The sequence below is a fragment of the Pelobates fuscus genome, chromosome 1 (genome assembly GCF_036172605.1).
Source record: "Pelobates fuscus isolate aPelFus1 chromosome 1, aPelFus1.pri, whole genome shotgun sequence".
In the NCBI taxonomy this organism is placed as follows: domain Eukaryota; kingdom Metazoa; phylum Chordata; class Amphibia; order Anura; family Pelobatidae; genus Pelobates; species Pelobates fuscus.
In genome coordinates, this window is record NC_086317.1 from 320,773,964 (window position 1) to 320,797,947 (window position 23,984).

General features: G+C 33.1%; 1 protein-coding gene across 2 annotated transcripts; it reads left to right on the forward strand.

Moving 5' to 3' along the window:
- The first annotated feature begins 266 nt into the window (after positions 1–266).
- Positions 267–23,682, forward strand: LOC134615104 (short stature homeobox protein). 2 transcript variants are annotated; one of them, XM_063459519.1, is made up of 5 exons: positions 267–707; positions 4,015–4,223; positions 10,107–10,173; positions 11,508–11,596; positions 21,097–23,682. In XM_063459519.1, exons 1-5 carry the CDS (start codon positions 440–442, stop codon positions 21,340–21,342), a joined length of 879 nt encoding a protein of 292 aa, XP_063315589.1. In that variant the 5' UTR covers positions 267–439; the 3' UTR covers positions 21,343–23,682. The 2 variants fall into 2 exon arrangements, with proteins under 2 accessions (XP_063315589.1, XP_063315597.1); XM_063459527.1 differs by having other exon boundaries at positions 10,107–10,164.
- Positions 23,683–23,984: the final 302 nt, after the last annotated feature.

A 23,984-nucleotide genomic window follows, 5' to 3' on the forward strand; every position in this document is an offset into this window, starting at 1 on the left:
TTTCTATCATAGCTTTATTTGCTTTGTTAATGCTATTTTTTGCTAGCTTATTTCCCTAAATCAAGGTACAAGGATGCCAAATAGTGATGAAATAAGAAGAAAGCCAATTGCTGGGCTGAGGTGGGGGATAGCTGCTATGAATCCGCCTGCAACTGTGGAGCACTCAGTAATTGCTAGAGACAGGGAGAGCTGGGGGTTGGGCTGAGGTATCCTTGTATAAATAGTGTGATCTCAAATTGAAAGGCATAAATAACAGCAGGAGTGATCTAACCCTATGCAGTTTATCCTCAACGTAAAAAAAGAGAGAGAGAGAGGAAAAAAAAAAAGGAGAGAGAGAAAGAAAAAAAACAAAAACGCTTCCAGGGGGGAAGTGTAGATCTCCTAGTGAACACCAAGTGGATCTCTCTGTGGATAGATACTGTAAGATCACCAGGCAACCATGGAAGAACTTACAGCTTTTGTATCCAAATCGTTTGATCAAAAAAGCAAGGAGAGCTGTGGCAGTGGTAGCAACAAAAAGGAGTCAATCACGTACAGGGAAGTTTTGGAGACTGGCTTGGCTAGGGCAAGGGAGCTGGGGAACTCTGATTCTAACCTCCAGGACATTACAGAGAACAGCAACCACTGCCCTCTTCATCTGTTCAAAGAGCATGGGGACAGTGACAAGGACAAACTGAAAGATTACAGCACTGGAAGGGTCTCCGAAGGTAAATAAACAGTAGATCCCCATCACATGGATGACCACTAGCATGCCTTTTTCACAATGTCGCTTTATTGTTTTGCATTCACAGTGTAGGTCCTCAGACCAGGCGAGCAAAGCAAGCATAATTCTAGGGCTATCCAGCGATTAAAGCAGTGTTTCGCTGACTTTTTATTCCACCTAGGAAAACACATTTATCCTGATGCTTTGTAGCTCTTTCGATGGATACACACAGACAGACACGCAGACACACACACACACACACACACACACACACACACACACACAGATGGTTTAGGGAAACATGCATGTTTTTTTTATTTTAATAGTAATCTTGGAAGATTGTTGTTCAGATGTTTTATTAATTGCAGAAAAATTAGAAAGCGAAACTTGGGCGTCCATTTCTCTATATATATTTTTTATTAACTATGTGCTAAAAGGGTTAATCTTATGTGAGATATCGTGGCCCTGATGCATGCACACACTGTGGACGATTTCATCGCATTAATTTGTGAATTGAAAACAGGAAACGGTCAGAATGTAGATTAAAAATATTGTTTTTTAAAATAGGGGAGATACATTAGATAAACTGTACCATTCTTTCCCTCTTTACTTGGGTTCTCAAATGCAGGAGTAGTCAGGGAATGTGTTTGAGACAATGTGTGTTTCTCTTTTGTTTTAAACAGTGATTGATAAATAAATAACCAAACTCAACGTGCTGTAAGGCTGGCATTAATAGGAGGTGAATGTAGAACAAGCAATGTGTGTGAATGTCAGAGGGTATTGCAGGGCCCAATGTTACCCAGCCCCAGTCAAGCAGGGTGACACAGCCCCATGTAACTGCTACAGTCTGTGTGTCTGTGTGTCTGCATGGAAGGGGAGGGGGGCAGATAAATGGGAAAGGCCCAGAAAGTATTTTTTTTTTTTTGAGCAGGCCAAACAGGTGTCTGATTTTTCAAATTGCAGTTCTGACTATTGCTTTCTATCAGGGAAACATACAGCGAGCACTCTGAATAACATATGGCTGAGGAAGGGGGGGCACAAAACGTTTTCATCTGGTGTGACTCAAGGTGAAACTAAATTAAAAACAAAACGTTTGAGAGATGAATGGATTGTCCACGAATGAGCTGGAAATGGAATGTTAATTATTGTGAGAACACTGAATGTTTGGAACCACTTCTATCTATCTATCTATATCGATTCATTTATTTGAATATTTCATTTCTGATTTTTACATCCCTATGTTATAATGAAGGGCATAGCTCTGAGTTCAGAGTAATATTTGACATATTCCGGATTATATTACACATGTAAAATAATCCCATCCCTAGAAATCACAAAGTTTCCATTTATTTACTAGAACATACTGTAGGAATCAAGTCATAACATCTTGCTGCCCTATCATATTAAGCAGAGATTAAATGCACGATGAAGGGTCAATTTTCAAAGTAGGAATAAAAAAAAAAAGAAATCTGCATATTTTCATTGGGACAGTGCAATGGAATAAAACAAACTGAACACACGTGTTTTTAATAAATATAATGTTACAAAATAATTGTTACAGTATGCAACATTGTATTTTGTTTTTCTCAGTCTACAAATACCACGAGGCTTTATTTTCAACATGTGAATGCTCTAAACAAATAAAACTGTGCATTGCAGCCTCATTGAATAATGAATTGTCAAGATTTGTCTCCCAAGTCCAATTCTTCTAGGATTTTCTCATCTTTGTTAGTGTAGCCACTTGCATGCATACTTTTCAGCCTAACTGCAAATGTAATAAAGTTTAAGTGTACTAGAGGAACAAAAGGATTATTTCATGATTAAAACTTCATAGAAGTCCTCTATAAACACATGGAAACGATTATACATCCATTCTCTTTACAACCTTTGCAAAGTTAATTTTATATAATGGATTACACCAACGTGAGTGCTCCCCCTCCCTCCCTCCCTGCGTTTCTAATAATAATAAAAAGAAAACAACAACACGCATGGTAATTGTCATTTTTAAACGTAATTGTGGCTGCAGATCAATATATCACATTCACAGATTAGCTGACTATTTATGAAAAAGTGTTAAAATTAATTGTGCTTTTAATAGGCGTGTTGGGCATTTATTTATTTATTTATTTAAAATAATTTTTCATACCACGATACTCTTTAATTAATTTTACTAAAGCTCTATTGAAAAACAAAATCTATATCTGTTTTGTATGGCTATTGTTTTGATAAGGTAAATAAAATAGTGTGTGTGTGTGAGTGTATGTAAATGCATGTGTGTATATATATATATGTAAATGTGTGTGTTTGTGTGTGTATATATATATATATACATATATATATATATATACATATACATTTGTATTTAATGTTTGTGTACATTTATATAAATCTCCCTTATAATTATATGTATATCTATATAATATATACATACACACACACAATTATGATTTACATAGGTTCACACTCCTCTAAGAACAAGTATTACTATGCATTTAATTGTTCTGCATGTAAACAGTTGCTTAATTTCCATTTCCTTTATTTGCTTAATATATATGTGTGTAGCATGTTTTATCTCACACGTTATATAAAGAGCATTGTTATTTCAATTCTAATAACGCGCCAGCATGGTACACAGCGCTGTACACTGGATGCACTGTGACTAGGCAATAAGCTGATGAATGTAAATGTACCGTTTTTAATATATTGGAAAAAGCCACAATCACAAGTTAAGTGAACGAGTGCGGTATTATTTTGCTGCTAATCCATTTATCTTGCACGATAAAGCATTGTAGGGGAGTTTGCTGCTCCATTGACTGAGCTGATTATCTTTATTAAATGTTATTAAAGCAGATTCACACAGGAGAAGCTCTGTATATCTGCATTCAGTGGCTGTGCCATTGATCACTGTATCCTGGCTTCTATAGAACGCTGCTGGAGTCCCAGAAATCGATTGGGAATACATTATTACATATCTGTTAGTTCATGAAATACATGGAGGATAAAAAGTAGTTATTAAGATCACTGGCATCTTCCCACTGAAGCAGAATCAAGTGACATCGATCATTTCTCTAGAGTCACAGGGAAATATATGGCAAATACACCTTGTTAATTGAAGTTCATATGTTGGGTCATTTATCAAAGGGTTTCTACACTTATTGCACGAAGAGGGAATAAAAAAGCCACATTTATCAAAGAAATACCCCAGTTTGAAGCAATGGGGGATTTATTTCATAAAACTATTGCGGGAGCTTTTGATAACTGGTCCCTACCAAGCCATGGAATTAATGAGCCTGTCTTCTCCCCCTTGGCAGGGATCTATGAGTGCAAAGAGAAGAGGGAAGATGTGAAGTCTGAGGATGAAGACGGACAAACCAAGCTAAAGCAGAGGAGAAGCAGAACTAATTTTACATTAGAACAGTTAAACGAGCTTGAAAGACTGTTTGATGAGACTCACTATCCTGACGCCTTTATGAGGGAAGAGTTGAGTCAGAGGCTTGGGCTGTCTGAAGCCAGGGTCCAGGTAAGACTAGTGCTGTGATTGCCACTCTCTAGATCTCGATCTGGGTCTGGAGCATGTGGATAGGGGGTTGGTTACTTAGGGCTTGGAACACACTAGCAATCGGTATAATCAGAGCTGGTACCTGGGGGCAAAGCAATATTTTTGTCTGTAATAATAACAATCAATGGCACATGTCCTGCTTTATAAGAAAACAAAGAAATTAGATTTGCTAGAATTTGGGGATCTCTGCTACACAGTATTATTTTGGAAACATATATGTTTTGTTCTTAAAAAAAAATAAATGATTATATATATTTATATATGTTTGTGTGTGTGTGTGTGTATATAATTTTTTTCACATGTATCTATTTTTATTTTTTATGTATAGATTTATATATATATATATATATATATATATATATATATATATATATATATACATAAAAATGTAAATGGATAGATACATGTGAAAAATATATTAATTATTCATATATAAAAATGTACTCAATACACCCATTTATGATATAAAAACACATATTTAGGACCAGAAAAACATCTGAAATATATACATAAATACATAATACATGGCATATTTTTCTCTACTTAATTATTAATGTTTTCAGTCATACATCCATAATAAAGGGAGAATTATGCTACCAGCCCCCAAAAAACATTCTGGCAGCAAATGCACATGTTATCCTATTAGTTTGCAGCACAATATCCCACCTTATGTCGTTGCCACCACAGAATAAAATAGGCCTCTTTAAAGGTTATTTGGCTGCTTTGGGGCTGGATTATCATGAGCCGGGGGTAAAGGTGCCCCAGATGACCTGCTTGACAGCCATATGGATTTATGACATCCAAGTCTACCCCATCTGCTCCCTTACTGCTCTCAAAGTGCTAGAAACACAATCCTGAAAATGATTATTTAGTCAGTAAAACGTATTTACGAGCTTTTAGCTGAACGGTCAACCTTTATGACAGGACACATTGAATTAAATCTCTATTAGACTGAACTTTTCCTGTCTAAATATTAATCGATTACATCAACAATTCCAGGATGGCAGAATTAAGGCAAATAACCAGAAACGTATCCGAATGGGAGGGGAAATTCTATTCATTTAATAATCAAATAATCAAAGAACATTTCATATACAATATATCAAAAACCTGTATGACAACATCATTTATCTGAACTAACCTGACCAACTGTGTAATATTTATATATACACATATATATGTTTGTGTGTGTTTGTATGTATGTATATATATATGTGTGTGTATATATTTTTGCATGTGTGTGTGTGCATATATATATATGTGTGTGTGTGTGTATATATTATATATATATATATATATATATATGTGTTTTTGTGTGTGTGTGTGTGTGTGTGTGTGTGTGTATATATATATATATATATTTGTGTGTGCATATACATGTTTGTGTGTGTGTGTGTGTATATATATATATATATATATATATGTGTATATATGTGTATATATATACACATATATTTGCGAGTGTAAATGTTTGGATATGTGTGTGTGTTTAACTAAATCAAAAAAATAACCATTTAAATATAGTTCGTAATCGTGTGTGTGTGTGTATGTCTATATGTCTATATATTATATATACATGTATGCATACATATAAACGTGTGCATATTTATATTCATTTTAATGATATAGGTGAAGTGCACGAGTGCTAATATATTTATAGAATAATATTATTTAAGAGATATGCATATTTCTATAAGTTGTATATCTGTATAAATTAAATATTGATATTTGATTACAATATTTAACTCTTTGGGTGTCAAAGGATCTCACTCACTCCCAATATGGCGTGAATATATATTTATATATATCTTTCCTCTATGTGAAAGGTTGCACAGTCCAGATGTTGGTATTGGCTGGATGTACTAAACACAGTTAACAAGTAAGATTGATCTAACCGCGCCACCCAAATTAACGAAAAGAGGGGGAAAAATATAAATAAACTTTTTGCTGAAGGGGACATCAACTTTTATGTCATTTCCATTTTTGATGGTCTAGCTCTATAATATCTTCCAGTGCATTGATGTAGTGTTTCTATAAAAAAACAAATTACTTGTAACTTAATTCTGCATCCCCCTCATTATTGCAGAGTAGCACCTTCACAGGATGTTGGAAGTTGCAGAAAATTGCTTCTTAAACTGCTTTCAGATCATGAAAATCTCAGCCAAAAAAAAAAAAAAAAAGAAAGAAAGAAACTCTATATTGATTCAGGTGGGGCTTGCAAAAAAAAAAAAAAAAGCAGAAAAGTAGAAAAGTCGTGGGAGCTAAAAAAAAAACATTTGTTTGTATTAAAAGCAGTTTGGATTTTTTTTTTCTTTCTTTACAAAATAAGGGGAAAAAATAAAAAAAAATTTTTTTTTTTTTTTTCCAATTATTGTTTTTTCTTTTGTAAAAAATAAATACAAATCCCAACTGTCTTTTTTAATATATATATATATATATATATATATATATATATATATATATATATATATATATTTACAGGCACACTTGTTGAAGCCAGAGAGAGACACATGTACTACTTGGATGGTGGCTTTAACAAAACTCCTATCAGCACACACTGTCCTTGTTGTTAAAGGATACAGTTTCAATTTAGAGTGGAAATTTGCTGTAAATAAATTGATGCTTCTTTGCTGCCTGGTCCTTATTAACCTTTTATTTTTAGCGTGTCCTGGAACCTCATACCAGCCAGCTGTCAGGGTTATAATTGAAAGTTATGAGAGCAGAGTGAAGAGCAGCCCTGCAGTAATTCAATTACAAGGAATATCTCTTGGTTTATGGCGCAGAGCTAAATTAAATGTCATTATTCACTGTCTCTAATGGAAATCAAAAGGAAATCAGATTAGGGGTATTTGTGAAAGAAATCACTGAGTGATCCGTAATGAAGAAATAACTATCTTAAACAGTGTACTGTGCTTTACTTAGCATATCCCTGCCTAATTGGAATTGATCGCGAATATCGCCCAAGCCTGATTTATTATTGCTTAACTCGCTAGCTAATTCATCACCTTTATTTCTCATAACTTAATTACTAAACATTACTGAGAGATAACCCGCTTTATATCGCAGGAATATATATATACATTTTTTTTTTTGGTGTACACAGCTCTGCTGTGCTGTGATGGGATACACATTGCAGATACATTGTGCAGGGTTCCAAAATGTGTCCATTCCAAAGCTGATAGAACCCTCACTAATTAAAGGGGCAGTATGCTCAGTTGGTACTGTTGAAGATTCACTCAGCTCAGAAATTTTGTGAATTGAAAAATTGAAAAATTTCGGTTAGAATAGCCAAGCTATGACGGAGTAGGGGAATATTTGTAGACTAATTAGATTACCATTTTAATTCGCTTCAATTCTGAGTTTATTGAATGACCGCCGTTAAATGTATTTTGAGGATGTGCCAGAGACCCCAATATCATGCCATGTTGCGATGGGGTCCCCCAAAGCTTTGTATGAATGTGACAGGCAGGGTCAGGTCTTGCACACAGATTCATTACCCACTACAGATCCAATTTTGCAAATACTAATCCAGTAAGATTAGCTTTACCAGGTCAGACGCTTTTCAAACTTATTTTTTTTTTTTTATGGCTGAGCATCGTGAGAAGTGCAGTTCATGCACGTTTGCAGTGCAAGCCCTAGCTACACCTGAGCTTAATTCGTCCTCTATCTTTTTGTCCATCCCCATCACAAATCTCCTGTGACTGGTAGGTCACGTGTGGGAGCATGTGGGTTACCTAGAAGTGTGCTTGGGGTCTGTAAACTGCCCTGGCCTCATTCACATTGCTTTAATTGAGCCCCTATCAGTATAAAGCTATTCACAAAGAGTGCGATGCGGAGCTTAGGACGTGATGTTACATGCAGTGAGCTCAGTGCAGTCCTGGGCTGGATTATAAATGCCCGAGCTGACTTGTTTTGCACTAATTACTGGCTTGTAAATGGCCATCATTAAGGCAATTGAATAAGGCAATGCATAAAGCACATCCAGCATTAATTAACCATGTGATCACTTAACAAGCACAAGACACCTTCAATACAAGGGAAGCTTATTTACCATTATCGATTCATTGATTGTGGGCTTTATTTACAAGAGAGGCTATTAAAATATTGAAATCCTTAAAATATTGAATTGCTAACAGTATACAAAAGCCAGTGCTAAAAATAAATGAAATATGCAGGTATTAGATGTAAATGAAATAAGCCAGTAGCTTTGAATAATTGCAGATCCTTCTATTAAGGAGCCAGCCTCTATTGGTTTGGTATTAATGTATAAATATTCATAAAAGATGGGAGGAGCTGGAGTTGTTTGTATTAACTGCTTATAAAAAGGATATGGAAATCTGACTGCCTTACTGAGATGGACTCCAAGTCCCATCACGCTTAGCCAGACAGTTAAGAGCGTGCTTGGCATGATAAGAGTTAAAGTCAGCATCTGCAGACGTTGTGAAAGTGTAATCTAGGAGCAAGTTTGTAACGATAGATATGCTCAACCCCCATTTTTTTAATTGATCATTTTATTTCTAACAAAACAAACGTTTAATAAATGTCTGCAAGTATCCAGGTAAAATGAGAAATGTTAGCTTATGCAATAAATTAAAGCAAACACATATATTTATAGCATCTGTACATACCTAGAACAAGACTAGACTACCTGTATACATCACATTTAAGGAGAATATGTAGCGTTCCTTTGGGAGTTGTGATCATTAATCAATAGACCATAATAGCCGATTATGAAATGTTATCTATTTCTAAGGTCTATTCACTAAACAGTTTGTTGTGCTGCGTTAACTTAAAAAAATCCAAATTATGGAATTAAAAAAAGTGTTTTCAATCTCACTTATCTTGGCCTGTATTTTAAAGTTGCCTTTAGATTAACTGTAATTCACTGCTTAGTAAATTACCTCCCATAGACTACATTGGTACCCTGTTTGGAAAAGGCCAGATTAATCTCATGATTTGTTTCAGCATAAATAATAGCTTCCTGATCAGCACTCAACTCATGGCTTAACATTTTGTGTGCCAAATTAATATTAATAAATTACACTGTTTACACTTGGTATATATCTATATATCATATTATTTGAAAACAATATATATCATATACATTATTAATATATCTCACAGGATAAAGTATTTAGAATTAATTTGAATTAATATTCAGTAATATTGTAAAGTATTATGTAAGCAGCACGATTTTAACCAGGATATTGAAACCAGTAAATTAATTCAATATTTTTTTATGCTTTTTGTTTTTCCTGTAGAATTAATTGCACCAGTTCAAATTGAAAGCTTCCCCACTATAGAAATATACCTATATCTGTTTAAAATATATATATATATATATATATATATATATATATATATATATATATATATATATCTCACACTTGCTATAAACATTTTTTTTTAAAATATATATATTTTTTCATAATACAGCCACTAAATGCACTGTTTAATAGGTCTGGCAATGCCCAAGCTTCCTGTGTAAGCTCTGTTACAGAGTCAGCTCTGGGGGATCTTCGTAACAGAAACTACAAGCTGTTTTAAGGGATGCACTTCCCATAGACATCAGGGACATGGCTTGCATTGCTGAATACTGTGCAGCTGCTCAGCCCTTAAGTCAAGAGGCCTTGATACATATCTACTGATAAGTAGTCTTTTCCATCTTACTCTAAGCAGGTTCTAGGATATCATGTTGTGGAGTAAGCTTGTGAGAAAGGATAGAAGGCCATATTTGAGCCTTAATCTAATTTTACCTTCGACAAAGTGTCATTAATGCTCTAACAATTTTTTATTTTTTTTAATCAACTGATGACCAATAAGACATTATCATTTTATATACAGGTTTGGTTTCAGAACCGAAGGGCAAAATGTAGAAAACAAGAAAATCAAATGCATAAAGGTGGGTATGGTGAGTACCCAGTTGAACACTTTTATTACAATTATCTCATTAACTCAAGGTCGACATCAGTCACCCAGCTGAAAAACTGTAAATATTGTGTAATTAAAATAAAAAACTAGCATTGGCAGTGAAAATGAAATGATCAAACTTAAATTAACCGATTTTATTTCCGAGTGTATCTATGGCTACAAATTTTATTAAATTCAGGGCATACTTGAAAATTAGGAGGATCTAAATTTATCCTTCCTGCAATAATTTTTGAAATAATTCTTATTAATTTGGCAAGCCTGCTAGCAATTTCTGTATTCTCCATTGAAATAAAATGACATAAAATATAAACAAACATTAGACTTTTTTCAGTTACAGCAAATGCTGTCCGCATAGTATATGGTTCTTTCATCCCATCCTGCTCTATACATTTTACTGAGCTGGGGTTTAGGCTGGTCATAGCGGTTTTTGCCTTCAAGTAAATATATGAAGGTCAATGGGTCATTCATTGATCTCTGGACAATCCATTGACCTCCATGTATTTACTCAACGTGTGATCTCTTTCACTAGATCACATCCTGAGAGGCCTAGATGGGGAAAAGTAACACCTTAATGTCAGTTTACTCAAACTGCGGAATAATGAGTTTATTTAATAGGTTAACTACAAAGCAAAATAAATGGAACAGAGGGGAAACAAATATTGTAGAAAAGCCACTGGTCAGAAGTGCCAAGCAGTGTCAATTTTCTGACGGAAATTAAACGTTTTCTTTTTTTTTTTTTTTTTTTTAGTAAAATCACACAAAGCTTTTCTATTACGGAAACATTAGACATCAAATAGCAAAAATACTGACATTCAAATCACGTGCAAGTAAAGTGTAACATTTTTCACTCCAATACTCTTTTCAAATTAAAACAAGTGGGCATTTTTCACTTTGTTGTAAAATGTCTTTAAGCGGTTAAAATATAATTTTAACAGGTAGTACTCCTGTTTTGGTTTAAAAGGCACTATCCTAGTATGTACAAACATCATTTGTAATTTTAGATTATCTTCATGATAAAAGGAAAAGTATTTGGTTATGCAAATACTTTAAAGACTGTAATATAAATATCTTTCTTCTTGTATACTCCCCAGTGTTATTGGCTTCTAAATGTTAACAATTTAGAAAAAGCCTTGCATTTTTCTATTAAAGCAGTTATATATATGGAAGGCTTGCATTTTTCTATTAAAGCAGTTATATATATGGAAGGCTTGCATTTTTCAGCTAGAAGACTGATTAGTTGATCCACACATTATCCATGTATCCCATTATCACATGACATCCCAAGTAACACGCTATATTCTTTTATCATTCCAGGTGTTATTCTGGGAACGGCGAGTCACTTAGAAACTTGCAGAGTTGCTCCTTATGTGAACATGGGCGCTCTGAGAATGCCTTTCCAACAGGTAATTTATTTTATTATCATCCTTTATGTTCTGAATGTGAATTATACATATGCTTGTTGGTTATTGCCATGTTCAAATCTGTTTGTTTCTACTTGCATTTTTATAAAGGTATTTCCACGTTTTGTGTAACAGTGACCAGTGTAAACATTTTAACCGAACTCCCTATTTGAACGCAAGTCAATTAAAATTAATGAGATGTCAAATGACATATTTGAGACTGAAAGAGGAAATGAGGCCTAGAGAGGGAGCCACACGCATACACAACAATTTTTGAAATTTTTATATCTCATTTACAATTTTCTTTTTTTAATACCACAAGTATTCACACTGCAGTATGAAAGTGATTGGAATACGTTTATTTTTACTTGTACTTTTATAAAAGTAGTTAAACGCCGTGTGTTTTAGTGAACAGCGCAAACATTTCAAGCTAACTCCCTATTCGAAGATAAACATATTAGTTAAAAGTAATGCGATTTGAATTGGCATGTTTGTTACAGAAACAGGAAACTAAGCTTAGGGAGAGAGGGACACACACATGCATGCACGAACACACACAATTAAAAAATATATATATTTTCTTACTGACAACATGTCTTTATATATTATTCAGGCTGTACTATGAATGCGATTTGACCTATTTGCCTAAAGTCATGCTACTGCAGTATTTTGCATGGTCTTATGCCAAATGAACTGAGAAAACAGACCAATTAGATTTCTAATTTTGCCCAAACTCTCTATTTCAATTATCAGAAAAGTATTATAAATTTAGTGATGGTTTTACATCACTTTACTTTGTGCTTTTTTATCGGTTGCTGTCTAATTTTGCCTTAATATATGTTTATATAATGTCAAAAATAATGCAGCATATATATGATGTAGATTTTAGAATGCTTTTTCTAGGTAATGTAAATATAATGTACACAGTTAAAGATCTATATACTATAAATCGGGCTCTTTCGAACTTTTGGTGACCCAAAAGCCTCTTGACAAAGCTTGTGTGTGCAGTTACATTGCTACATAAAGTTTGCATGGAGAAGCGAGCAAATGACTGGTGTACATGTGGTTATTAGACAGATGTCCAAAGCAAATGTTTTGAATCATATTCATTTTTCTTGGGCCATTTCAGTTAGATTTTATGGATGAAAATGTAGGCAAACATAAGTGTCCCATGACAAATTTGCACTATGCCACCCACAACCGTACGAGACTTGGCGTGCATATTTTATTTCTCTACTAGACAGTGCCCAGCATATATTATCGCTCTAGGTGGGTTGGATGTACAGGGACAACTAGTTCTGCTATATTAAAGCTACATTATGGTTATATTCAGAATTCTACTTTCTAAGTCGTGTCCATGGGAATTAGGAATATGGAATACTTAACGTAATGAATGTTGCAAATCTTTCAATACTGAATATAAGTAATTTTGTAAAGCAGTATCGCTTTTTTGTGGGTTCATATGGATATTGACAAAATATGATCTTGCGTATCTGTAATGTGTAAGGTGGATATTTTTTCAATTCTGTATTATCGTTATTTGAATAGTTACGCGTGCAAATATATAAAGTGCAAATCAGTATAGGGATGATTGAGAGTGTTAACCGCAAAAATGCAACCACATGATGATGCAAGCGAGATGCCATACTTATATGAGCAAAAGTATAGAAGCGCATATTATTACTATTAGTAGAGCCAGTGCAATAAATTCATGAGTTGGAATAATCTCCTTAACCCCTTGGGAACCAGCAAGTTCTCTGATTAACAGAAAAATGTCAGGAGACCTCAATAGCACACTTTGGGGGGGGTGGGGGGTTACTGTATATGCACATGATTTTGTAAATGTAAAATAAAATGTTTGCGCGTAAAAATATTTGGCGTTATTACAATTTTTTTTGTTACATATTACATTGCTGTTTGTTATGAATATGCTGTTTGTTATAAATATGCATGTTAAGTAAATGAACAGTTAACCTACATTTTTTTCATCAAAATACCTTAGTAAAAACCTTAGTAAAAACACGTATATAAGTGTGCCATGTGTCATTTATTAACATTGTCACTGGTGAGATAAAATTTAACAGCTAAAAGGCCTTTTAGTCCATAAAGATCAAGAATTTATACTATTTGGTGACTTGATTTTCAGTACAGGCGGGATGGCACAACATTTTACATTTTCTTTTATATATGCTGAAGAATGCCACTAAATCTTTAATTTTAAACTCTCAAAATTAAACATTGCTATACATACATCGTAAATCGAGGAAAAGAAATGTGTGTGTGTGTGTGTATATATATATATATATATATAGTTCTTATTCTAAGCACCAATTTTGTGTTAAAAAGTATAGCTATGTCCCTCGATACATTGCCCCATAATTAAAGAATATTCCGAGATGGGATAGACTTACTGCAAATTGTTAGTGAAGCTATAGGAAGGATTACAAAAATAATCATGTTACAATATTTTAGATTTCTATACTCTATATTAGTTTATTTTGGACTATATTACCAGGAAGGATCTGCAATGTGTAAGGAACAAGTTAATACATTTCCGTCAGGCCCTCATGTTATACTATATCAAAACTGTTTAGATTTTTTTTAAAAGGCAGTTACATTTTATAAAATGCTCTAATAAATTCATACTCCTGCTGCTTACGAAACTTTTCGTCAATCCCCTATTCACTGCCCAGTACTCGAATTTTCTTTACACAAGCTACGTTCAGTTTAGTAACAGAATTTTACCTTTTTCCTCTAACATTTTAAAGGAAGTTGAACAAATCTTGACTGTACGGGGTTTAATAAAATCATAATTTTGCACTAATTTTGTTGTGTGTGAAAAGTCACAGTAAGCAAATCATTCAGTTGGTGTAACTATTATACATCGGCCCTTTTAGTTGAAAATTTGGGTTTCTTATGTTGTAGCCAAAGGGCCTACCGTTAATATAGCTTGCTAACATTTTAAACATATTTTTGGATTTATCTTGATATTTTATAACACAGGGTTTTGTGAACATTGAGTACATTTATTAAATGCAATGTTATTTACTCCTTAATTATTGGCAGTTGTAGTGATAAAATTAGTGTTTGGTTTTAATTAATGTGCTGCAAGTCAGTTAATGAACTCTAATTGGTTATTCACTAAACAGTGCTGAATTGAGAACTGATTTGCAAAACTCTGAACGATTATTTTTGTAATATTTTATGATTATCCTAGTGTAGCCTTTTTTTTTTTTTTTATAAATTAAACTGAGAACCAAGAAACAAACAGTTATATGTTAAGATACTCTTTTAATTTGTTATCGAAAAGGAGCACAGTACAATAACGTACATCTCACGAAATATTTCTATTTATGTACAGTAATCCTATGTGATTGTAGCATCATTGCCACTTGAAATTTGAAATAAATACCAATCCTCTAGAATTTTTTTCTAGAATTTTTTCTAAGCATTCTTATCCACATTTCATATCTTCCTTATCTTTTGTGCAATTAACAATGTAACTGACAACACAATAGGATTAAAGTTTGTGGTTGGCATGAAGTATATTTCACAGTTTTCTAGAAAATAAATAAGGCAATAATTGCAAATACATGTACCAAAATTAAATAAGTCCAACAAAATGAAACAAGTTTTTATTAATATTTCTAAGTCCATAGAACTCAGCAGAGCAATTACTGTCAAAAAAAGAAAAACAAATAAATTAAAGATCAAAAAAAGTCATAAAGTCAACAAAGTTATTTGAAACTATTTTTGAGTTCTACAATGGAAAAATTCATAGCAACACTGCTCATAGAAAAAATACCTCAATATATTACCATTTAAAAAATATATATAATTTAAGCTTTATGATTGTTTGCAGTAATACAATTAACAATATTATGATAATTATGATATTTTTACTCTGGCAACATAGTTTGCAAAAAATACTACAATATGTGAATGTAGGCCGCAATATTTAATCAAAACGATGTAAACTAGCACTTACATTTTTAATTAAGAAAAGTGAAAAAAATAAAATAAAATAATTTGCGAGCAATATTTCTTAAAGTACTTCTCTGCAGACCAGTGTTTACGACCCATCTTTTGCCAGTGTGCACAAGTCCCACAAATGTTGCTGGCTTTGATAAGTTGGATGACAGTAAACACTGTTTATGAGTTGCACAGACACTAAAATCACAAAGAGCCTCAACGTGACAGCTTGTTATGGTCTTATGAGTGCTGGCATGAGCAAGTTTACATGTAGTGTAATTGTGGAGTACGCAGCTCACACATAAGGCCTTGCTTACTTGTATGCTACAAAACAAAACAAAAAAAACAGGGAAGAATATTTGAGAATATCTCCTTTTAAGAAGTACCTTCATATGCTATTTAGAAGTACCTTCATATACTATTTAATACATTATGGTTTACCTGATCTGCTCTTCTGACCTTGTGTAAACGAACTAAATGGTGGTCGGTATTGGTGGTATGTTGTGTGCTATTCTCTAGTCACACTATTGCTACCATTATAAGGAAGTTATCAGATATAATCAGAAAAATTTATTGGAGGTATCCAAATTATATTTTTGTCTACTTTTTTTTTTTTTTTTTACTTTTAGACATTAACGCTCTTTTTACACATTTAATGTCTGTCACTGCTTACTACAAACATATAAATATATATGTCTTGGCAGGTTTATGCATTTTATTGTAATTCAGTTCAATTATGTGCCCAACGTAGGGTAGCAAAATATCTTCAAAACAAAATTGATAGTACTGCCAAACCTGTTTGCACTTGTATGTTGTAGAAAATATATAATGAAATACACAGTTAAAAATTAAAAGTTAAGCATAGAAATCTGACATATTTATCACAGCATTTGAAATTTGACCTAAGTATTTAAATGTCTTGGTAGATGCCATGATACCTAATTAGGAAAGAGCTTTGAGTGAGAATATTGTGTAGATTCCAAACGTGCATTCTCATATAAGAATACATGTAGTATCGGACGCATAAAATGTTATTTTAGGTATATTAGCACCATTGTTGATACATTAAAACTTTGCATCGTATAAGTAATTATACTTAGTATAAGTAATTAGTAGGTCATAATACATTAAAATCTTACAATATTCCTTATAAGTTTAAAAATATATATTGGATGTTACTCTTTTCTGTTATGCTTAAAATATTAATATGGTTATTGATCTTATGTGTACAATTACAACAAGGAGATATGTTCTTTACAAAGCTAAACTTTCTCTGGAGCTGGATTTATACGTCAGGCGACTGTAGGCACAGAATTCTAAGGCATACCCTGTTCCCCAAACCCAATAAAATACATATGAATAAGTATAATGGATTTATTAACTCATATGCATATTTGAAAACTGTATATATATCTATATCTATATATATATATATATCTATATATATATATATATAGATATATATATAGATATATATATATATATGCTTGTAATGTATTGGAACCTGTGAGTGTATGCAGCTGTGTAAATGCACGCAGGGCTCAAGATAATGTTAGAAGTGGTTTATTGTTATTTGTTTAATATTTTGAAAAATTCTTCAATAAAACATTATTTGAATAGATGTGGTTATGTAAAGGGGGTTAACATCAGAGTGAGATTATATGGGGTGTTTAGTGTTTATAAGATCAACATCTTAAAGGGAAATTGGTATTGCGGTTGTTTAAGGACTATTAGGTTTAGAGATGGGTAAAACTTTGTGTTTGGGCACATGATGTGTTTCAGTATACGTTAAACATAGGATTAAGGTAAAAGGTTTATTTCCAAGTTTAGGATTTCAATGCTGGAATTTGTAGGGTTATTTTAAATTTCTCACTTCCTATGCCTTTTGTGGCCCTTTCAGATTGATGATATTAGAACTGCAAGAGGTTTTGTACAGAATGTATCACTCATAGCTTCCCATGCTCCTCCTGCAATGCATTTCCTGTGTGAGAGGTTACTAGAGGGCAGATGGGAAGTGATCCATTCCACTTCCTGTCCAGCCTCACACACAGACAGTGGATGAGCTGAGACAGCATTAAGTTTCACACATGGAGCTCTGCTATTAAGGTTGACTGAACTACAAAGGACACTGACCTGGGCTCTTGGTGCTTATCTCTCCCCACTAGCCTATTTATGCTCAAAAGGCACATTAAAAGTCTTCAAAACATCTCTCTAGTAGATTGGTAACTATAGAGAGGAGCCCTGACTGTCTTACAAAAAGACTACTATTCAAACTAATGTATATTTCCTTAAAGGTAAAACTAATGTAATGGTTATGGCCTCTTTAATGCTTACATGTTACTTACTAGCATTTAAAAGTATGTTCAATATTATAATACCATTGACAAATCTTTAGAGTCTGTTCTGTAATTTGTCTTGTAAATCAAATGGTTTGGCAAAATTGTCCCTAAAGTATATTCGTCCAAAAAATGAAAATAAAAAATGTTTTTAAATATCATATATTTTGCTAAAAACTAGAAAAATCCTTTTCAATTCATGCCAATGAATGCCAAATGGATGGATGTTTCTTGAAGCAAAAATGCAAATGCAGATTCATTACAAAAGCCAGATTTGTCCAATATACATAGGATGGTGACAAAGCACCCAAGAATATAGGACAGCTAGAGTAAAAATGTATACCGTGATCTGATTTAACATTAAAGGTGGGACATAAGTAGTCTATGTGAGTCTGTATTGAGTGGATGTTTGACCCAAGAAGCAGAATTGATATTGGTAAAGTAAATAAGTGAATCTGTGCACAGGTCCCCTTTTCTTATCAACTGAGATTAGGTGAGTAGGAAAGGAGGGAACATAACTATTTACATAGGTAAATAGTAGGGGCGTAAGGAAAGGAATTAGGGTAAAATTAGCAGAGTATAAGAAGGTGATGGACGGAGAAAAGAGATGTCCAGGACTTTGTGGAAGGCCTTCCAACTAGGACCTTTATCAGTATTTCTTTGAGATGGTAACCTTGATGTGCATATAGTGTTTACATCTAGAATCACCGATAAGAGTGTTTTACTTCTCTCAGATGTTTATACTCACACACACTTCGAGAACACTTGCAATATCTTTGACACTCATACTTTACTTGCATGAGGAATGGCTATAGTCCTAACAGATAGTCCTAACAGCTAAGGATCATCAGAATCTTAGAATAAGTTAATTCATGTGACAGTTCTTTGAAGGAAGCAAAAATTCTTGGCCCCTCATAGGGTTTACTTAAATTCTGCTAGCATTCCAGATTTTTCTTTATCAACAGTTACATAGTAATATATGTATAATTATAACTTATATTCGTTAACCTAAATATTTCATATATTTCTGTTTCTGCTGTTGACCAAAAAAAAAAGAGGAAAGAAAAGAAAATACATCCAACTTTATGATATTTGGAGCTTAGGGGGAATAACAAAATCATTACTTTTAGAATATTTCTCTCAGACTAGTTAATTCGTTTTTGTACAATACATTTTTGAAGTGAAAGGTTTTGATAAATATTCGCTATATTGACAAGTGTTAATCACGAGCCTTCAGGAATAAAAAAAAAAAAAAAAAATATCCATCATGAATGTATTGTTTATCTCAATTTCAAAGAAAGTGCTGGCTATTTTATTTTAATATCTGCGTCTGTTACCAATTGGGGAAGGACCACCAAAGCCTTAAAAAAGTGCATTTAGATGGAATTTTGAGTGACTTAAAAGTCATAATTATGTCACTACTTAAGCAATTTCCACAAATATAGCATATTCTTTTTTGAAGTGTTACTAAAATACTTCTGAGCCAACTACAGGGGATGTATATCACGTTTCCAGAATATTTTGCTGAAGAAAAAACTATGCTGCATTGAAATAAATGTTATTAAATATTTTAAAAAGCAATACATTTTTCTACTTTGATAAAAATGTGTGTAGTATATTTTCACCAATCTTACTTCAGAGTCACACCTTTTGAGCTTTTATTATAATTTAATATGAAAAGATCACTTGCCACCTTGCTGAATATTTAGCACTTGAACAAAATATTTTATAGCAGACTCAGCAGACAGTTACCATCAACTGGGGCTTTTTGTTAGTATTTTGGCAAGCCGAATAGCTGGCATGCCAATATATTCTAATGTATTTTAAGATGTCTGAAATGCTCCAACATAAATATAAACCAGTTGTGTATAATGAAAAGTTATGACGTTAGAAAATGTAGAAAGCAGTAAACGAAGCAAACAAAATTACTAACAGCTATAATGGTCATAGCATTGCAGTTATGTATCCTTGAATGTGAAATCCCATTTTCCCTCGTTAAGCCACAAAATATACAAAAAGCACATTTTCAATATCCTATTTATGCTGTTATAGTGTACACATGGTTTCAGAATATTACTTTTTAATGTAAAACAAATCAAATGCATTTGTCCTAATCCTGTCTGATATATGAACTGCAATAGACACACAAAATTTAGGCCAAATTAGGACAAGTGGATAAAACCTGCAACCTAGCCTGGCAATTTTGGCATCCATTTTGTAGTCTGGTTACCATTTCACCATAATTCAATGTTTAGTGAATAGATCCCATAATCTCTGAGTATAGATGTTCACATTTTTAAAGCAAAACAATACAAAAAAGAAAATCTTAAAATTGCATAGAATTAATTAAAGGCAAATTTCATATAGGTTTCAAGAAAAGGGATATTGTCTGACTAAATATAGATGTACGTAAAGTCAGGTTAACACCGTGAAATGACAGACATTTTGAGTAAATCTTGTTCTATGTGAGGATTTTAGACCACACAGCATCTCAAGGAAAATATATGCAGTTGTAAATGTTGAAATATACCGGTAACTACTATCCAAGTGCACATAAATAGAAGTCTTTGTATTGTTTTTAGAACGTGCTTGTTTTCTAAACATTACATTTTCTGTGGATATGTTTGTGGTTTTATCATTTTTTTTTAAATGAGTACAAATGTAAATGTATCTAGAGTGTGTAGAACAAGATAGATATCCTCCTATGTATAATCATTTAGGAAGGATTTTGAGCTTTCATTATTGACACCTTATAGAAGCCTGGGATACATAACAATATACTGCTATTTGTAACAAATTTATTATTTTTTCCACCCAAATTTTTATCCTGTTGAATAAGAAATAATACGTTTAAAAAAAGATTGTGTATGTGTGTATATATATATATATATATACACTTATAGTACGGATATTTTCTTTATAAAATAAGAAGCATCTTCAACTCCAGTTTTTACATTGTATCAAAACTGGTAATCATTTTCAATTGGGTGCAGCAGTCCATGTATTGTACCCAGATATGCTGGACATTTGGAGAAGACCCTGTTGACTGTTGCCCTTCAAGAACACATTCATACTCATTGGTCCCTCTTGATTCATTGGTGTGAATTGATGAGATATTAAATGAGAAACAACCTATGATTGCATGTCTTTATAGAAAACTGAGAACCGTATCTAATGTGTGTTTTATGTTCCTAGGTCCAAGCTCAGTTACAGTTGGAAGGAGTTGCCCATGCACATCCTCATCTTCATCCACATCTTGCTGCCCATGCTCCCTACCTGATGTTTCCACCCCCACCTTTTGGACTTCCAATTGCCTCTCTGGCAGACACAGCGTCTGCTGCAGCTGTAGTAGCGGCCGCAGCTAAAAGCAACAGCAAAAACTCCAGTATTGCTGACTTACGACTCAAAGCCAGGAAACATGCTGAGGCTTTGGGACTTTGACAATTTGGTCACTGCAAACTGAATTCCTTATTTCCTTTTCCAGCTCTATGAGACTCTACAGGCACCAAATGTGTTGGTAAAATACTTTTAAAGAATATAAAAAACATTACAAATTATTAATGGGCCTACACCCATTCATCATGAAGATCCATAAAATGAATGGAAGAGTCTTTCATTAAAGGCACCGTTTGGGTCAGTTTATTGAACTGAAGTTAAACTTGAAGTTAACAATTCTCTTTTTTTTTTGTATCTTTATGGTCACACTGATTATGGACTTAAATAATACAAAAACAATTAAATGAAAGAAAAAGACAATCCTTATATCACTTGGACTAACATCAAGATGAAGAGGATGGTGAAGTTGAGAAGAAACTAGCTTTTTTTGATCCATAAAATAAAGCTAACATGACGTCACATCGTCTGCTTTCAGATTTGCTAAGATTTAGCTGTGCATGTGTCTAAGCAAACCAGTTTGGAAATCACATAACTTTATAAATATATAGTAGATAACAAATCACTGGGGCTGGTCTCCGTTAAACTAGAATTTCTTTGTTGCCTAAGGTATGATTTCACTGCCATGAAAATCTTCTCTCAATGATGCAGAAAAAGTCTCTCTCTACACAACGGAGATACGTGAAAAAATCTGTATTATGCTAAATGACCCACTTGCGAAAGCAGGCAGCAATAATTCTTTGTGTTTTTTTTTCTTTTGTCTCCAATGGTCACATTTAAAAAAGAAAAGAAAAAATACAGTATAGACCTTTTATTGATTATAATCTCTGGAAGAAAAATTAAAGGCATTTTCATAGCGACAGTGAACTATTTAATATAATGTTATGCCATACACCTTGTGCTATTGTTTGTTAACACACATCATACCCAAAATACAAAATGGTAGATTTGGAAACCCTTGCAATATTAACTTATTGGTATGAGAAAGAAACTGGACCACTGGTGTCAAGAAATAATATTGATGCAGCACCAATTTTAGTGAAATGCAATTAAGTGCTGTAAAGTGCAATACTGTAAATATTATAGTTTTAAAGATTGAGATGAATCATTCAGATGTTGATACGTAAGCTTGTGTTCACCAAGGAATAGCCTTCTGAGCTAGACCTTGAGTGATGCAGTTCATTGCCAAAATGAGTGTAACTCATAGAAATGGATTAAATAATATTATGTCTCCATTGAATAAAGACAGATGCCATGGATTTATAATGCAGTCAAGGTGCCATATTATTCAAAATTAAGCTAAAAATCTGGCATGCTGGTCTTTTTCTATTTGCCAAGATGTTTTTAAATAAAGCAAAAAAAAAATGAATAAAAATAAAATAGCATCAAATTATTTTGAGGTGGACAATGCAGAATGAGACCCTTGTTTGAAAATGCTGGTTGCAGTAAGTGTCATAGAAAATAAGGAATTTTTGTTTAAACAAATACCAAAGTGAAGTGTTTAAATTTTGTTTTTGTATTTTTATTAATTTTATTTCTTTATGGCTCTTTTTTTGTTCTTTTTTGTTTTTTAGAACATACTATGATTTGCTTATGGGTAATCCAACATTGGTCCTGTTTACCTCTAAAAAAACATAGTACAACTGTAATACAGAACGCAAATACCAAGTAATCACTGTCATTACTTTGCAATTTGTGTTCATTGCATTCAACAGAGACATACCATTCTTTTTTTTTCCTTTGTAATATATGTGGATGTTTTATTTATTATTGTGTTTGAAATTTTATAAATGTGTAATATTATAATTATGTTGAGTGTAAATTTTACAATGCTTTGCATTTATTTTTATATTTTAAAAACCGTTGCTTTTGCAATATGTTGCGGGTTGTGAGCCTGATTTGCAGTTTTTTTCTTTTTTTTTTCCGTACACTCATACAGATGTAGCCCATGTTACTGTACCGTGTCATATAGTCTGACGCATCAAAAATTTCATTTTACATAGCATGCATTGCATTTTGTTGCAGTAGAAATTGCACAATGGATTGCAACTGCTTATTCACTGTTAATAGCTTATTCATGTCATATGAAGTGGGACAATAACTTGGGCTACATATGTATAAATAGTGTGTCTGAATTACCAGACATTTCAGGGATCACAGATATGAAGAATTATAGCCTGTTAAAAACCAACTGTTCTTAAACGTTGCACCCCATTTTCATATTGCAATTCTCTATTAGTTATCATTGCCAAATTGCCATACCAGCATGCTTCCAGTCAGATTCACAAAACATGTTCCATTCAGTTTGAGAGAGAATTTTGTTAATCAAACAGTATGACTGTACATCTCGTACAACAAGTGGAATATTAATAAACTTATAAATATTTACATTTTTGAGTTAACAAATGTCTAAGAAAACATATTCAAATATTTAATTGTATGTAGAAATATTTGTGAGTGAAATAATTGAAATTGGAATATATTACTATTTTAGGTGATATCAAATTGGGTCTGTTTCTGTCTGCCTATGCATCTCCTCACCTCCGACGTGTGTCTTTTTGTCTGTTAGTCTTCATCCTTGTCCCCATCTCCCTGCTATTTGCTCTCCATGTGTTAACACCCAATATTTAAAATAGAGAACAATTAACACAAAGTCAAATGGATAAATATAACACTCTCACAAGCACTTA

Bases quoted from the DNA above. Each gene is read 5' to 3' on its own strand.
- LOC134615104 (XM_063459519.1), top strand. From the start codon at position 440: ATGGAAGAACTTACAGCTTTTGTATCCAAATCGTTTGATCAAAAAAGC. The intron at 708-4,014 runs GTAAATAAACAG...CCCCCTTGGCAG, and splicing joins CACTGGAAGGGTCTCCGAAG to GGATCTATGAGTGCAAAGAG. The intron at 11,597-21,096 runs GTAATTTATTTT...TTATGTTCCTAG, and splicing joins TGAGAATGCCTTTCCAACAG to GTCCAAGCTCAGTTACAGTT.